A 17,341-nucleotide genomic window follows, 5' to 3' on the forward strand; every position below is an offset into this window, starting at 1 on the left:
TGTTTTTATCCATTACATGTAGCTAACTCACCCATCCTAAAGTCGATGTAGCCTTCTCCTCCACTCATCAACAACATGGACTTGGTTCCTTCCTGAGTTGTGGCATCTGTCGCCTTGTCACCTGCTGCCTCTCCTCCACAGGACACAGATGGAACAGCGTGACCTGAAAGCACAGAGCCATAAAACTGTGAATAACAGCAATTAAGTCCAGATTGTGTTTTTCTGGCACAGACCTTCTTTTCTGTGTACTGTATTTAATGATATCTCAGTTCTCTGGCACACTAGTTTTTAATCTGCGTTCCATGGTGTGACAAGCAAACAGTTTATTTATTTTTAACATTTTATACACATACAGAAGGCCTTTGTTTACATGGACCCCATTAATCCACTAATAATCAGACTAATAGCCCAATCACAATAAAAACCGGCTCACGTAACCACCTCAATCGGAGGAGACCAATCCAATCTGGCCTGATCCGAATATCAAAGGTGGTGTAAACCTTTGATAATCCATTAAATTTCTCTGGTCAGAATGAATATATTCTTTCTGCGCATGTGGCAGTAGCAAAACAGAACTGGTCTGTGGCTGATTCAACTTTTTTGTTGGACATCTTAAAAGATTTATAGATTGAACGCCTTAATGGTCAAAAGGCTCTAAACAACTAGTTGTTCACACAAGTACATAAAAAGATGAACAAAGTCAGAAAGCACCGAACCAGAAAAAAATAACCTCAGATAGTGTTTCCATGCAGTACACGATGTGGTTCCATCTTGAAAACTGTATTAACAGGTGGAGCGAATAAATGAAAGAATTTTCTCAATGTAATGACAACAAAAAATCCTGTTCTTTTTTTTCTGTCGTTACATTTCTTGCAGATTAGACCCTTCATATCAAAAAATTTAGATTCTGATTCAGTGCCATGGGGCATGCAAACACACATCTTACTGGATCACTTCCTTTAGAATCCATGAAAATAGTTACGTTGGAATCTCTAATAAGAATGATTTCAATCCAAATGAAGAAATATTTTTCATGTAACCACAGCAAGTGTAATCTCATTTGATATTACACTTAAATTCTTTTCATCACATATCGCCAGTGTAAGTCAGCTGCAACTAAAAGGACAGCATTTTACAAATACTCCTAAATGTTTTAAATGGAAAAATAATACCCAACAAAGGAAAGATGAGGTACATCTAAAATGTTTGATAAAATCTTACGAGCTTGATAGCAGAGTTCAGAAATAACATAAATAAAAGGTCAAACAGCGTGGTTTGTTTACCTGGGACAGCTGTGAAGAACTTGACAGCATCTCTGTGACCGTGGAAAGAAAGCTGAGCATGAACCATGGAGCAGTATGGAACAAATGTCCCAGCAGTCACTTTGTCACCGCTGTCATCCCCGTAGACACGGACTACACTTCCTGGTTGGTTACCTGCTGTCTTGGCTACCTTGTTGGCAGCTGATGGAATGGGGGAAGTATGAGAGAAATGGTGGAGGAGAAACAAAACAGTCTGTATAATCCAATTTCAAGACAACGGAATGCACTCTGTTTAATTAGTCAGATTGAAGTGTAACTAATGTGATATTCTTGTTGGATGTATTATAAGCATAACGCCGTCCAAAATTACAAAAACAAATATTCAGTATTAATATTGAGCAGTAGTAACTTGTAGTGAGTGGATAGAAGACCATAAAGACGGTTGAAAAAAATTACTATCCCTCTAAAAATGAATACAGAGAAACATCTATCAGTCTAAACTCACACTCTGTCAGAGGGATGGAGATGATGACTCCATTGCCAGTGCCAATCCACAGACGATTACATGACACCATGAGAGCTGTGATCCTCACAAATGAGAAGCCTAGTTTTCCTGTACCTGTAGAAAAAGGTATAACGAACACATTCAAAACCAAATCTGAGCGTTTTTTGTGTGTTTCATTGAGGATGGATACTTGTGTTATGAACTGACCCAGCATCTTGCTGACGTAGGGCTCAATGTCAACGTCCTGAAGGTGCTGGAAGGTGTGAGCATGGAACAGCCTGAGAGTGGAGTCCAGTCTGATGGACACCCAGATACCATCGCCATCCCAAGCCAGCTGACGGACCTGGCTATCCTTACGAGGGTGGGCGTCAAATGACTTCTGCAAAGGAGAAGAGAATATGCAGAGTGTAAGAAGAGTGCAGGAAAGACAACATTATTATCAGGGCTGTCCAGTATACCATTTTTAGGGCTTTGAAGCGTCAGTGATAATTTGCTGCAAATATTTTGAGCTTCGAGAAACCAAACTGACAGTCATTATTTATTTAAATGCTGAAACCAAAATGAAGACAGGAGGAGGGGAGACGACAGCTACTGTTTTTTTTATGTGTGCTGGTTTTGAGGACAAGTTAAAAGCCAGAGGATTTCCATGTATTGCTCCTCATTAGTCTTCTGCCTCTTTTTGGGTGTGGCGCACCATCTCCTTCCTCTTCCAGAAAAATTTAAAATAAATATTTGAAGATACAGACTTGGATGTTGAAAACCATGGCAACAGGAGAATTTTTGTATCATTTGGGTCAGCCCTTACTACTATCACACTGTCAAGTGAAGCTGAGACAGAGCGAGGTTGAACAAAATTGTTTTCTACCTCAAATAAAACTTTGACAGTAATAAAATAATTCCGGTGACTATATTTTGGAAACATTATGAGTATGTTATAGAAACAGACAAAAAACCTCTGACCATGGTGGGTTCGAGCAGGTCTGGTTTGGGTCATGCAGAACACTAAATTGGACACGCTAACACGCATTAAAATAAATGAGTGAGGGCTAAGTCCTACCTCTATCTTCATGGCTTTGGGCTGCACCACACAGATCTTATTCCGGAAGCCACACCACACCTTGTCATGTACTACAGTCATGCAGCGGATGGAGTGGTGTGGTCTCCCCAAGTCTAACAGGTGGTAGTTGGTCAGGTCCCACTGTCCATCTGACACACACACAAGAAGTCAAAGGTTAGATTTGCAGAAAAATGCTACATCAGTTAGATTTGACTTGTTTATTTGAAGACGCTCGTATCCTCTCACCTACTCCTCTGTGGAAAATGGCTAAAGTGCCATCAGAAAGGCCCACCAATACACGACCTTTCACATGCCTGTGGAACGGACACAAACATTTCAAAAACCACATGCTGCATATAAAAAAAAAAGAAAATCCATCATTAATTTCACTGTACTTACACTATGCCGAGCACAGAATCTTTCAGCTTTATAGAATGGAGACACTTCTTCCACTGAGCCACAGACGAGTGCACATACACACTGGAATCACAAACTCAATCATTAGATTTCTTGAATTCTGGCCATATACATACAGTAAGAGAAACAAACACTCTACGCTCACCATCCGTTCTGTGCTCCGAGCCACATGGTGGGCAGAACGCTGCTCATTTTCTGAGCCTCTTCTCTCATCAGGTCCTGCTCCTCTGCAGTGGGGTTTGAACTCACTCCATCTTTCACTAGGTCACTCTCCCTGGTCATCAGAGACAAAAAAAAGAGTGAATAATTCCCCATCTGATGTCACGATACACAGTCAATAAACAAGGAAACAAACAAGAAGTCAGTGTAGCTCTTAGCCTTATACGTAGTCCATTTTGAAGAGAGTAGTAGCTAAGGGCAAAACACACACAGCCATCCAGTGATGTAGCAAAGGAATTTTACTTGTAGGTTTAATTCAATGCAATATTAATCTACCATCACACAAATATGTATTACACTAAGTGGTTTACAGCAATTAGATGTCGTTGCTCAGTGGCTTTGTTGATAGTTGTACTGATAAAATTGGCAATTTAGTTGAACAGACTGAATCGTAATAACGTTGTGTTGGGTAATGGGCCTCCTGATGTTACCTCTGAGAGTAGTTGGACAGAGCCTCTGCAGTCTGCTGAGCTCCCAGTGGATCAGTGAAGATGTGCTCTGTGTAGGCTTCCCTCAAGCTCTCTCTTTGGTCTGCAGGCCCTGCGCTGGCCTCTGTCGCCTCTGTTGCTTCTTCTGCTGGTCTGGAGTCTGTACAGAGAATCATTGTTACTGTATGTGCCAGAAAATGCAGCATGTTCACATACTGATAATAGATTTCCTTCCCTCACTAAACCACAGATCGTCATGCATGTCCCTTTTTTATGTTCTTTCGAACTGACAGTTATTAAATCATCTTACTTTTCGTCTTGCACTTGATCACATGGCTAAATGAGTTTGAATGCATTTCTGCTTTATCAAAACATAGTCTGGGCCTGTGCTTAACAAGCATCTCAGAGGACATTAGTCCCAACTGGCTAAAAGCTCTCATAGTAACACATTTTTGGTTCTATTTTAAGGCTGGACTCACATTGGATAAGGCGTGGTGGCATTCATTTTAATGAGGGCAGTGCGTTTTGGCTATGGCGGTGCTGGCCGCAGGGGGCTCCAGAAAAAATGCAGCCCGCTATGAAATAGTTGAAGCCAACTCAACTTTTGGAGAAACGCAGCCTGACGTCACATTACTGTCGCCAGTCACATAAGCTGGCGATCAAACTTGCAGCATGAATGACTGAAACCACAGAGGATTGTAACGTAATGCGTCATGTGTATTCAGTCAGTTTGGCATTCTGCACCACTTTAAAACAAGATCACTGTAGGACCGGCATGCTTAACCTACAGTCATGACAGCAGCTCAGAGGCAGAGCAGAAGGGGTCAGTAGCAGGGTATGTTATTTAGCATGGCTAAATGCTCCAAATCCAGTAATGATCTGCCTGGCATCCTGGTTGTTTACTGTTAATTTTTAATACATCGATGAGGACAAACGATCACAAGTAGGACCAGCATGCCAGTAGCATCACATAACATAGCAGCTCTGCCTTTCGGCAAACATTTGATGGCCATCCACAGGATGCAAAAGACAGCATGCTCTCTCCTCTAAAGCCAGGTCTTTTCAACCTCACAGCAAGCTGATGCTGATGCATCTTTGACTTGCATCTGTCACAATTAACAGTATCTGCTGCAATAAATCAAAATTTGATTGCTCATACAGAAGCAATTTCTTTCATCTCCCACCACTCAGCTCAGTATATACAATTATGCAAGTGGCTTGTCAAAAACACACATTTCTGCATTTTAAATCATATCACTGTTTAGTATTTCAACCTGCAGCTGTGGGAAAACTACAGCTCATTATCCCAATTTCTACTCCGCAGCTCTGACTACCATAAAACAGCAACACGGTCACTCTGCAAAGTACTCCTTCTTGCCGATAGCTAGTGTAGGAAACGTCACCATTAAGTCAGCGTGATACTGAGATGCTTGATAAATACAGGCCCTCATCACCAAAAATGCATGTCAAATACGATCAGGTCAAATGAGATCATACAGTTAACATCTCTGACCAGTTTCTCCATCTTTTCCTGGACTGACGGCTGTCTGAGGAATAGCTGCTGCCCCTTCAGCTTCACAGCCAACAACAGTGATGCCTCCCAGCACGTCATCGCAACCTGTTGAGCTACTATTTGTTGATTGTGAGCTTCCATCTCCTGCTGGTCCTGTCTCAGAGTTTGGAGCTACTTCCTCACCAGCAGGGTAGTCTGTCTCTCTAGCACCTAAACAAAGACATAAATATAATCACAAATAAGAAAACATTCAGTTCCTCATGATTGGTGCAATTCCACCTAATCTAAAACATTGCTCTGCCCATAGACATAAGTAATAAGATCCTCTTTTCATGTGCATGTGTTCATTTGCTGACCTGGTACACTGGCGATGCATAGGACATGGGAATTGCACACAAAGAAGCTCTCCAGGATGTTTCCAGGCTGGTTGGCGTCAATAACGACAGCTTTAGTAGTGGCCTGGGTGCTAGTACAGATCCAAACCAGCGACGACATCTCTTCCTGCTGCCGCAGCTCTTTCTGCTGATCCTGCAAACAAAAGAAGACATGGAGCTTGAGATATTGTGCGTATGTCAGGGGTCTCAAACTCTGACACTGTTGTTATTGTCATCTCGTAGGAGGGCAACTACAGCAAGAGAGGACGCCTTTTTATAAATTCAGAAACTAACGCTACTTTTTTTGCGCTTTCACACTCTTGTCAGTAAAGCTTAAAAACGGAGGACTTATAACTTTAGAAACTAGTGTTGTACTTGTACAACGTTGTGTTGACGCTTCATATGCAGACCAATTCACACACGCATTAGTAAAGCATTAAGTATATAAACGAGGAGCTTTACACTTACCTGAATATCAGGTAAGCAGACAATATCAGCTCAACGATTGTAACAACAAGCATCGGGTAAATGTCAACACTGAAGCAAGCAATGTTAAACACGGATTCATGATCATCATTCTTGCAGAAGGGGAAAAAAAGTGTCCTGCAACTTGCAGAGTGACGTTACAGCGAACGCAGTCATCATTCTAATTTCTAAAATTAACAATTGGTTGATCCATGTTGATATAAAGACAGTAGATATTCTACATGAACGACTGTTTTCTTCATCCTGGAGGCCAACTTACTGTGCGTGAGGGGCACCATGACGCGACAACTGTCATTCAATGACAGTTGACAGAATCCCTCAGAGAAATGAATAAGTATTCATAAAAGATCGTCATAAATGTAAGTTATTTCATCACTGAAAATGTTAAAGTAAATTAGCACTGATAATACAACACTGGTGATGCAAGGTTATTCTAGAGAAAAGGAGTTTTAAGAATGAATAATTTAAGGAAAACTGACAGCTAGCCCCTCATCCTGGGAAAAAAAAACACTTTAAATAAAACTAACAGTGTTTGCAGTAGCAATGTAGTTTTTCATAGCTAAGATAACTGCCCCCTCCACAGCTGATTTTGGCCCTGCGTGTTTAAACTTTCAGATGAGTTTAAAAAACTGGCTCATCACACCTCCTATGTACTTTATGTACTTGCCGCCCTTACGCTGCCGGCAGACAGATAGAAACCTCCCAGATGTACTTTGCAAACGTACAAAAAATGCGTGCATGACACCTCTGCTGCTACAACTCCATCCTAAGGGAAGCACTGTCTTGCGAGACACCTGGCAGCACTTCTGCTCATATTTTCTTCATATTTAACAAAAACAGAAGTATACATCAGTACGCACATGAGTTTTTTCTTATAAATAATTTATTTACACCTTGAACTAGGCTTCTCCCAGTAGTTGGGCTTACACCGATTACATTACTTGTAAAACTAGTCCCAGACATATTTAAAATTGATCCACTGTGCCGAAACTCGCCACTGTTTTGCTCTGTAAGTTGCTCTCAGTAAGTTTACTTTAAAATGAAAGTCAACTTGTCGGTAATAATAATAATAATAATAATTTTGCAGGCCGGATTGTATTATATTTTTGACATCAGGTCGCGGGCCGGATGGAGAGGAGGGGGCCGACAGTTTGAGATCCCTGGTGTATGTCAATGTGTGTCTTTGTAGCTCTAGGTACCATATGATTATTTTTAATCCCCTCATGGAATAAGACAATGAAACAACTAGAATCTGTGTGTCTACCTTGATTTCCTGATCCAGTTTATCAAGGCTGCTCTGAGACCCTATTTTCTTTTTAGGGCTCTCTGGTCCAGGCACATCACTGTAAAACACACTGGCTCCTACGATGGAACCTCCATCTCTGGTTTTACCTCCAGAAAGGTTCACACCAGCAGCACACCACAGCTGAAGACACAGGTAAAACAGTGAAATACAATGAGATACATCATTACATCATCCCCTCTCACATTGCTTAGATAAAGTACATAAAAGCTACCAGCACCTTCAGTCAAAACATACCAACATTACCGTTTTTGCATTGGTTAAAGAATAGCAATTACACCAACAAGCTGGAAGAAATACCTTCATAGAAGCATCTTTTTCATCCAGTGGTCTGAGGAAGACAGGAACAGGTAGATTCTTCATCTTACCCTCTGCCTGACCACCATTGGCCTGGAAAAATAAAATAAAAACAGCACTACTGCATTACAACTTTCGGTTATAGCTTTTGATCACAATATTTTAACTATCATATGAAGACATCTAAAGTACTATCAATCATCTCCTTACTTTGTATTTCTTAGGCAGACTCCAGCCGTAAGCCTGCACTCTGCCGTCCTCCTTCTGGACGTGGGCTTTGACCTGCTGGTACTGAGCCCTCTTCTGCTCTCGCCTGGACACCACACTATCAGCTGCCACTCTGCAGGACAGAACAGCAGCTCACTGACAAAGATGTCTGTTGTTGGACAGTCAGGCTTTAAAAATAAAAATCAAACTTAGACAGTTATGGTGAGAAATTTTTTGAGTGGGTGCTTTCACACCTGTAGTTTTGGTCAGGAAACAAAAAAATATACATTGCTGTCTTTTAGTCTTTTTAGTCTAGTTTGTGTTTTCACTGACTTATTACAAATGAATCAAAAGGTGTTAACATTAAAAGGTCCCACATTGTAGAAAGTGAGATTCCCATTTCATTTTTGATTGTACAGCAAGTCTACATGCTATATTAATAATGTGAGTTAAAGTGTCAAAATGCTCAGTCCACAGAGAAATTCACACAGCCTGTATTCAAAAACTGTGCCTGTAAACAAGCGGTTAGGACTTTTGTAATGTTGTGATGTCACAACTATATAGTCATTGTCCTAAGCCACACCCTCAGGGCAGCTATGGTTGCAAAAACACCAGCAGAGCTAATGCAGAAACCCAGTAGACAGTGCCTGCTCACGCCTGTGAGAGTTGACCATTTTGAGTTGACCAAAATTAAAAGCAAGTGTTACTGTGATTACTAGATGATTTGCAAAACTATGGACTGAGTTGTACATCGCTTATAGCCTACAGATTGTGAGGTCACATTCTTAATAGTTTGGTTAGATTTAGTTGTGTTTATTGTAGCTTTTTAATTTACACTTAAAACACATATCTGCTGACAAAAACTCCTGGTGAGTCCACTAGGAAGCAGACTGAGACCTAGCTTCTCATGCAATCTCTGTAAAGTTGTTTCAAAGTGTAATTAAAGTCTGACTTCTTTTTGAGAGGTGTAGATAGTTGATGAGTAGCCTGTTATTCCCAATCAACAGTGCCTCAGCACTACATGTTTTCACTGTCCGACTTACTCCTCATTGAGGAAATCAAAGGCTTTGCTCTTGTCCGTGGGCAGCTGCTGCAGGGTGCTGCTCCTCTTCTTGACGGATGGCTGAATCTGAGAGGTGGGCGCGTTGTACTTTACGTTCACCGGGGCCTCTGTTGCCGGCTTCTTGGCTGCCCCGCCCGATGAACTAAACAAACGGCTGAAACTGGAGGTGTAAGGACGGGGAAGTGGGGAGGAAAGAGAAAAAGAAAGCAGACGGACAAACGTATAGAGGGATGGACACAAGCAGTAGCTCCAGCAGCAGAGGAACATTTAAGGGTAAAGAGGTACCTTTCCCATGCCAACACACCATGCCAGCTTTCACACAGGTAGTAATTACACATTGATATACATATTTGTATTAACTCATCGAGACCCAATTGACCCGTCTCCCAAAGAGCAAAGCATCGAGGTAGCTGTCCTCCTACAGTGCTGCAGGGCAGGGTTAATTTTGTGCTCGACTAGGACATTAGTAAACAACACAGAACACTGGACAAGAACGCTTTTCAATTGCACCTAACTCAGATCAAACTGTATTTATCACATTAGACGTGTTTACATATACATACATACATATAGCAACACATGTAAAGCGTGTCTCTAATGAATACTTAAAGATAAGAAACAGGCTTTGGTAAGTCTATCTTTATGAGCATATTTGTGTTGTTTAACCAACACACTCCACCCATATTCCTAACTTCCCTCTAAACTCCATAGCAACGTTCTCAACACACCTCCTGCACACAGACATCACAACATCAGGCAGAATATAGAGGGACACACAGAAACAGGGCAGGAGAGATGGTGGATTTATCAGATTTTGCTTCTCTTACACACAGATGTCCCAGTCCTGATGCCAAAAACCTGCCACCGAGTTAATGTCCTCCTTCAATCCAAACCAAACTCATTCCTTATGACACTCAAGAAAGGAGAGCTGGGATTATAACAGGAAGTCAGATTTAATTCCTCTATAAGGAAACAAGTGCTTTCTTCCAATTTCAGTTCTCTAAAAAGTTTCCATCACATTTTATGCTTAATAAATTTATGTTTAATAAATTCTTTGAATAAAGAATTAAAGACAGTTGAGGCAGCAAAGCAGCTCAGATCTGAGATCAGAGCTTCCTGGCTGGCTCTCCTTTGGTGTCACGATGAAAACAACAGAAGCCAAGGCAAGTTAGACACCGTTAACATGTCACCGATTTACCTACATTCTGGAGGAAACATCCATACAACATGGAATACAAAAGAAAAGCAAAACGAAACACATAAATAACAGTCATTGTAGTCTGATGGTATCTAAGAGCTGAGGTGAAAAGAAAAGAGGAGCTTACAACTGCCAGAGGCTGGATTTCTTCTTCTCTGGAAGAGCTGGATTCTCTTTTGAGGCCCTGCAGAAGACAATTCATTTTTAATTAAACTGAATGTTTTAAATAGGGTTTTACAGACAAATCTTCAGTTTCTATGTGAAACGTCAAACCACACTGACAGTTTTTATTGTACAGTACGTCTTTTGTGGACGCTTTGGTGTCAAGGATCGAGACACATGAACCAGGGAATTGTATTCAATTGTAGCAGTACTTCATGATCAAATCAAAGCAAAGCAATGTGTAAAACGTAATTAGGCAAAGTAGAAAGAAGAAAAAGGTAGGTTTACTCAGCTGTAGCTAATTAATGTTATTTTGTTGTTTTAGCTTGCTCTGCTGTATGCTGTTGTCTGTACTTATTACACTTGGCCACAGATAGTTTTATAGATGAAACACCAGTACAGGTAGTTGTGGGCTGTGTCTTTTGACTCTTCAACACTTTCTTTCGTCATATCTACTTTTGAATGCAATGATAATGTACAGTGCACCACTAATGTATTAATAATAATGTGAGCTAAATTGATGAATTTTTCCATAGAAAACAAGGCACATTTAAATGTCTCTCTAACTAATTTGACCTCTACAACAAGCTGGTTATTCTATTGAATTGTGATTATTTATGGTGCACTCATGTTTTGTTTAACACTATGTCAATAAGGGATCGACTGATATGTCATTTTCAGGGCCAATACCAATTACTAGTTATCAAGGAGACCGATAACCTATAATTGGAACGATACACATTTGCAGTAAATATGAACATCTTAGTATTTAAATTTAGAATTAAGTACAATTTACTAAGGTACCATACTTATCATACCTGCAGCAAAGCCAAAGTAGTGCATTTCTTATTCCATTTAATTCATCTTAAATACATTTATATTATCAGCAATCAGCCACAAAAACCATTGATACCAATAACCGGAAAAATGCTGAACATTGGCCCTGATAATCAGGCAGGCTGATAATCACTATCCCTAATGTTGACCACAAATGTGGTACTGCAGTTTGACTTATAGAAAATAACTTAAATCATGGGGGACCACAGTTATATGTTGTCCTCCATTTCTTCAGCCTTACTTCATATTGTCCACTACTTGCAGCCTCTGTGCTTCCTGTCTTACCGGATCATCTCTGTCCATCTGACAGCCTCCTGCAGCTCCATCAGCCTCTCCTTGTACTGGTTCCTCTCCATCAAGACTCTGGCCATCTCAACCCTGGTGAAGCGCTTTCTCTGTGCTGTTGGCACATCACTCTGCTGGCAAAAAAAAATAAGCACGAGATGCCTGTATCACTATTTAATACATATGCAGGTTATACAGTACACGACACATGCTTTAATTGGCCTTTTATTTAAAATCAGAATTAATCAGATTAATATGATGGCCACGAAGCTTTTAAAAAGGAAGCATTGCCATGGAAGTGGTCATATTTCGAGATATCTAAAACAGGTTCACCGTTAAGGTAGCATTCCTCTAATCCACACAGGTGTAACACACACTCAGACAATAATTATCAAGGACTCACATCATCCTCGTTTTCAGGCTTGACCTTCTGTTTGGCCTCCTCAAGCTCTGCTCGAATCCTGCAAGTGAGTACACAAAGTCTTTAGCCTCCATCTTTCTACAGTATACACTTTCAATATGTAGAGTGGTGGGCAGTTCAACGTGACTCACTTCCTGAGTTCTTCTTCTAATTCTTTGTTCTTCTCCTCCAGTTTGGTCTTGGCCTGAGTGACAGCATCCAGCTCACCTCGCAGGCCCTCCTTCTCACATGCCAGTTCATCCATGCGTGCTATCAGGTCATTTTTCACCACATTCAAAGCATTTCTAGAAACAAATGAATACATGAACATAAACATTCTTCTAGTGTAAGATCCATATTAAACACAAGGTGGCAGCGCTGTCCTGTTTCATGATAATGCAACAAGAAGGTTATCTCTGTTTTGATGTATTCTGGTATTAGTTAAATTCAGCTCATTATCAATATCAATCTTTAAAATAAACAAATAGGGAAGATAATGCAGGTATTTGGCATGCAACCTGACTTATTAACATTGACATGACTCAATGTCTGCAATGGTGATGCACTGTAGTTACTTCAGTGACTATGTTTACATGCACAAAATATACACATACATATACATTCAGTTACAGTAAACCTTTACAGTCACAAAAACCATGACATTTTAACCTGTCATTCTGAATGCACTGTATACATGTCCAAAGTATGTTCCTAAAACCAATCTCGATATATCCAAAATGTCTTAATCCAAAAATGCTACTTTTGGAATAAGGCCTAATTCAGAATATCCAAACAGAATTTGCTGTTTTCATGACCTGTTTAATACATTTGGAATATTGTTATATACTGAATAATAGTGGAAAACCTCACAGTATGAAATCATAACGATAACTAGTCAACGGTACGATATTTATCACAATATTAAAAAAACAAAGAAAATATCTTTAGAAGACAACCAGGGCCACGGAAATCTCTGTCAGCGCAACTGACACATTATTATTTCCTAACTATATATTCAGTTGGTGTCTGGTGTTAATGGGTTGACGTGTTTTTCTCGTGGTTGGTTTATAAAAACACAGATGGCTGTAGTTTCCCCGCCTGTAAACACACTGTCACAAAGCCAACACATCAGAGGCAGAGTAGGTTGGGTCTTATGAGAACTCAGGTGAGACCCATAATAACGGGACGCTGTCTTCCTAATTAGTCTGATTGCGTCCACTGCTGTTCAAACAGAACAATACAATGACAAGGAGAGATGGTAGAATGCATTTATATCATTTTCCCTTGCTAGATCCATGAACTTTACGAGACAAATTACCACATGATATGTTGGTAGATATCGTCACAGTCCCTTGACGACAAAGCAGTTTTAATCACGATATCGCAAGATTTTGTACATTATTACATCCCTATTGATTACATTAGAAAAGAAATGAACTCTTCAGTAGTTATACAAATGAGTACTAACTTGGTCTCCAGCAGCTGGGTGTTCTCATGGATAAGATGTTCGACTTCGCGACCCATACCTGAAAATGACCACCCGTAATGAGAATACAATATAAATGTTTCATCTTCTCATTTGCTCCAAAATGAAAGGGAAAAACATAGAGATCTATCCTACGTACTACCATATTGTTCTCACAGTCTTACCGAGAAAGTTGTAGTCTGAGAGCCATGCAAGAGATGATGGAAGACTGAATAAGTTAAATGGTCTCATTTGAACATCAGCAGTCTATTATGGTATTACTGCCCTTCACAACACAGTAGCACCATTCTACTCTATTGATCTGTACATAAATAAAGAAGTCACAGAGGGAAATGAGCACAGAATTAGGGACACAAATGTTGAGAATAAGGAATTGGTAATAAGATCTGAGGGGAATTTATTGATACACACCAGAAAACTCATCTGCAAGGACGATAAAGCCCAGCAGCCAAAGAAAAAAAAAACAATTCAGAAAATACAGCAGGGAAGAAAATTGTTTTCAAAAGTAGAGACTGTGTTGAGATTATAGCAGTGTTTACCCTATATGCATCTAGCAGCAGCACACCTCCGCTGCAGATATTTGACCACCACTGCTGATTTTTTTTTTTTTCAAGAGCAGAGGCAAGGAAAAGGGAGAGGAGGAGAAGGAGGAGAGGGGGTGAGAGGAGAGGAGGAATTTTATCTATGCGTTTTACCTCTTACAGTTAGCCTATATTATTTAGCGCTATGGACGCTTCAAATTGCAGGTCAATTACACCTGTGAGTAAGCACAGAAGAGAGGACACCTTCTTATAACTTTAGAATCTAACGTTATAATATTTTGCACTGCATATACACGAGGAACTTTGCGCTCACCTGAATGTCAACTCAATAATTATTATTTAGACAGGATTCATAAGAGACCATCATAAACATAAGTTATTTTATCACTGAAAACGTTGTTACATTCAAGTAAATTAGCACTTATTGATGATACAACACTGTGGTGATGCAAGTTCTAGAAAAACAAAGAGTTAAGAATGAATGATTGTAAGAATGATTGACAGCCAGTCGCTAGCTAGCATCTAGTGGATGTATATGGTCACCTAGTCGGTCACACATAAACTAAAAATGGTTTGTCAAATCATATAGGCATAAATCCCAGGGGGACAAGAGCCCCCATCCTGGGAAAATATGAATTCCCCCACAGTATATCACTATAAACACAACTAGCTGTGTTTGCAGTAGCTATACAGTTTTTCTTAGCTGCCAGGGTGACACAATGTTCATTTTTCTTTCAGCACTACATTTGGTTTCCCCTTCAGGAATTGAGAAAATGTCATGTAATTGTCCCCTCCAAAACTGATTTGGCCCTGCATTGTTTTACATTTTCGGACAAGTTAAAAAAAAAAAATTACACCTCATATGTACTGTGGAGCTGAACTGTGGGCCACGCCCCTCCAGCCTGGATACACCAGGTCGAGTGCCTCTCGCAGCTGAATGCAGCAGGCTGAGTGCACCAGGTGAGGGTGGTTGGTAAATTAGCTGGGTTTGGAGTCACACACACACTCACAATCACTACAGAGCAGCAGTGGGAGCACGCAGCATGAGAGGTGACTGAGATTTGGACCAGATACCAAGATTTGTTTGTGCAGAGCTGGGCTTTCGGGGGAGATGCAGCCGGTGAGCTTGTTGCACTGCTGGTGTCCACTTAATGGTGGTGAGCACTTGGGTGATATGGTTGGGATCACGTTAAATGAATGAAATTAAAATATTTTATGGTTAAATGCAGTTTAAAGTATCACATATTTGGATTTATCCTGGAGAGCTGATTTATTGCAAAGTTAAAATCTTAGAATCATAAGGTTAAATCAAATGTTTGAAGGTGATAGCTGTATACGGTTTAACTTATTTATTTGGGATTAATTATTTGCTGCTTATTTACAGGGTTTATTTCTGGTTATATAAAGAATTTGTATGTTTATCTTGTTTCATTTTCTTAACATGGTGTTTGTTTGTGTTTAAAGGTTTTTCACCTGACCACTATTCACAATTGCATCCAACTTCCATAAATAAAAAGAAAGAAGTAAAAAGAGCAAAGGTGTGATGAGTGGAATCCTGTGAAGTCCTCCCGAGATTAGCTACCTTTCAAGTGGGGAGTTCTGCACTAATACCTTTCAACAGTGAGGGCACTTGACATGTACTTTATGCACTTACAGCCCTTATGCTGCCGGCAGACCGACAGAAACCTCTCTGACGGCGCACTTTGCCAACATACAAAAACAAATGTGCACGCGTGTGACACCTCCGCTGCTACAGCTCCATCCTAGGGGAAACACTGTATAGTATCAAGTAAGGAAAGAGTGAGGCATCTTACCCAGCAGGTCGGCTCCTTCGTCCACGTCTCCTATCATGTCATTTGCTGCAGATGACAGCTCCTCAAACAGAGAGTCTGTATTGCGGTCAAATGCCAGATTTTCAATGCCACTTTTAGAAGGCGTGCTGGAAGGACAGAGAAGATTGAGAAATTGATGATTATCATGATGAAGGAGGCATGTTATCACAATATGACCATCTCCCTGAATATCGCCATTAAATGTGAACATAGCTTTAAGTTTAATTCTTTGAATGAATACCTATTGGAATTTGAATATAATGTGTAAAAGAATTTTAGCAGTTATTTTGAATCATTTTTTGTGATTTAGTGAGAGGAGTCAAACCCTGCTTACTTTCTTGTGTCTGCACAGCTGCCCCATTGCTTTGTGAAGCAGTTGTGAATGTCAGATTATCAGTTTTGGAAAGTTACAGAAATTGGTGGACCAAGCCTGCCCCTACATATACAATGTTTGAAAGTAGGGTGTCTACAAGTAGTAGACCATGCAAGGACAAGGATGATCTTTTCAAAAAATCATATTTTTCTTATTCAAACATAGCAGATAAGTAGTTTATACAGTATGTGGTTCCATGCAGAGGTGGGTTTTATTCAGGAGTAAGGGTTATTAGGAGGGTCGGCTAATCCACATTTTGGATAAGGTAAGTGGGTTAGTAAAGTTTAAAGTAAAAAGAGTATTGGATTCAGTGGTAGGTTTAAAGATTTGTGACATCAGAAATGTGGACTTTCACACAGAGGAACTTGACTCATTTTGACATAAAGAAATTAAAAGATAGATAAGCAAAATTAGATCAAATGTTTCTGGCAATTAAGACTTCACAAATTCTAATTTGGGACTATTTAATGACTTCTGAGGCCAAAGATTTACAAAACTGAATTTGAATTGAATGTGTTCTCCAAAACCAGACAGTGCACAGTTCTACCCCATTTGGATTTGGCACACAATGCCACACCTGGCACTTATCAGGGATCAAAACCAGAGACTCTCTCTGCGTTTTTCTGCAGAGCATGCAGTTATCAGTTGCCCAGAGGGGTAGAATGAGGACAGATTTTCCACTAGTTAAATGATCGCGGATGGGGTCGTTCTCTCAGAAGGATAACAATAAAAGTAAAAATGCTAAAATGGTTAGCCAAATATACTTTGGCGTTAATAAACCTGGGCGGCCCACCAAAGAAAAGTCTATGTGTGGGACACACTGGCTTGTCATCCGATTCAGAGATTCATCATTCTACCTGCTTCCTCAAACGTCACCTGCACTACATGCAACCAGGTTTTCTCGGCAATCGCATCTATGTTACAAACTAATGATAACAAAATATCTATTCATCAGTTCTGTACCTTGTTCCTCTGGGATCAAGGTCCATGTCCAGCTCTGGAGTGGATTCTATGATGGCCTGCACCTCAGACTTTTCCAGGTTGTCTGCTCCATCTAGTACAACCAGCAGAGACACAAAACAAAAGAATGAGTTC

At 40.2% G+C, this 17,341-nt stretch overlaps 1 protein-coding gene across 2 annotated transcripts in view; it reads right to left on the reverse strand.

The window, feature by feature from the left end:
* spag9b (sperm associated antigen 9b) overlaps positions 1-17,341 on the reverse strand; it is a 49,429-nt gene that overhangs the window by 3,592 nt on the left and 28,496 nt on the right. Inside the window, exons 7-28 of one of the 2 annotated variants that reach the window (XM_073489080.1) lie at positions 17,210-17,300; positions 15,856-15,980; positions 13,482-13,539; positions 12,166-12,318; positions 12,017-12,074; positions 11,614-11,744; positions 10,457-10,513; positions 9,112-9,291; positions 8,072-8,201; positions 7,865-7,954; positions 7,526-7,687; positions 5,758-5,929; positions 5,402-5,611; positions 3,892-4,048; positions 3,387-3,515; positions 3,224-3,304; positions 3,071-3,138; positions 2,825-2,973; positions 1,975-2,146; positions 1,768-1,881; positions 1,284-1,463; positions 32-163 (exon numbers count right to left, since the gene is read on the reverse strand). In XM_073489080.1, coding sequence (XP_073345181.1) covers positions 32-163; positions 1,284-1,463; positions 1,768-1,881; positions 1,975-2,146; positions 2,825-2,973; positions 3,071-3,138; positions 3,224-3,304; positions 3,387-3,515; positions 3,892-4,048; positions 5,402-5,611; positions 5,758-5,929; positions 7,526-7,687; positions 7,865-7,954; positions 8,072-8,201; positions 9,112-9,291; positions 10,457-10,513; positions 11,614-11,744; positions 12,017-12,074; positions 12,166-12,318; positions 13,482-13,539; positions 15,856-15,980; positions 17,210-17,300 — 2,799 coding nt within the window. Of the gene's footprint in view, positions 1-31; positions 164-1,283; positions 1,464-1,767; positions 1,882-1,974; positions 2,147-2,824; positions 2,974-3,070; positions 3,139-3,223; positions 3,305-3,386; positions 3,516-3,891; positions 4,049-5,401; positions 5,612-5,757; positions 5,930-7,525; positions 7,688-7,864; positions 7,955-8,071; positions 8,202-9,111; positions 9,292-10,456; positions 10,514-11,613; positions 11,748-12,016; positions 12,075-12,165; positions 12,319-13,481; positions 13,540-15,855; positions 15,981-17,209; positions 17,301-17,341 lie in introns of both variants that reach the window. The other variant, XM_073489079.1, reaches the window with a different exon arrangement.

Source organism: Pagrus major, chromosome 20 (assembly GCF_040436345.1).
Source record: "Pagrus major chromosome 20, Pma_NU_1.0".
NCBI lineage: Eukaryota > Metazoa > Chordata > Actinopteri > Spariformes > Sparidae > Pagrus > Pagrus major.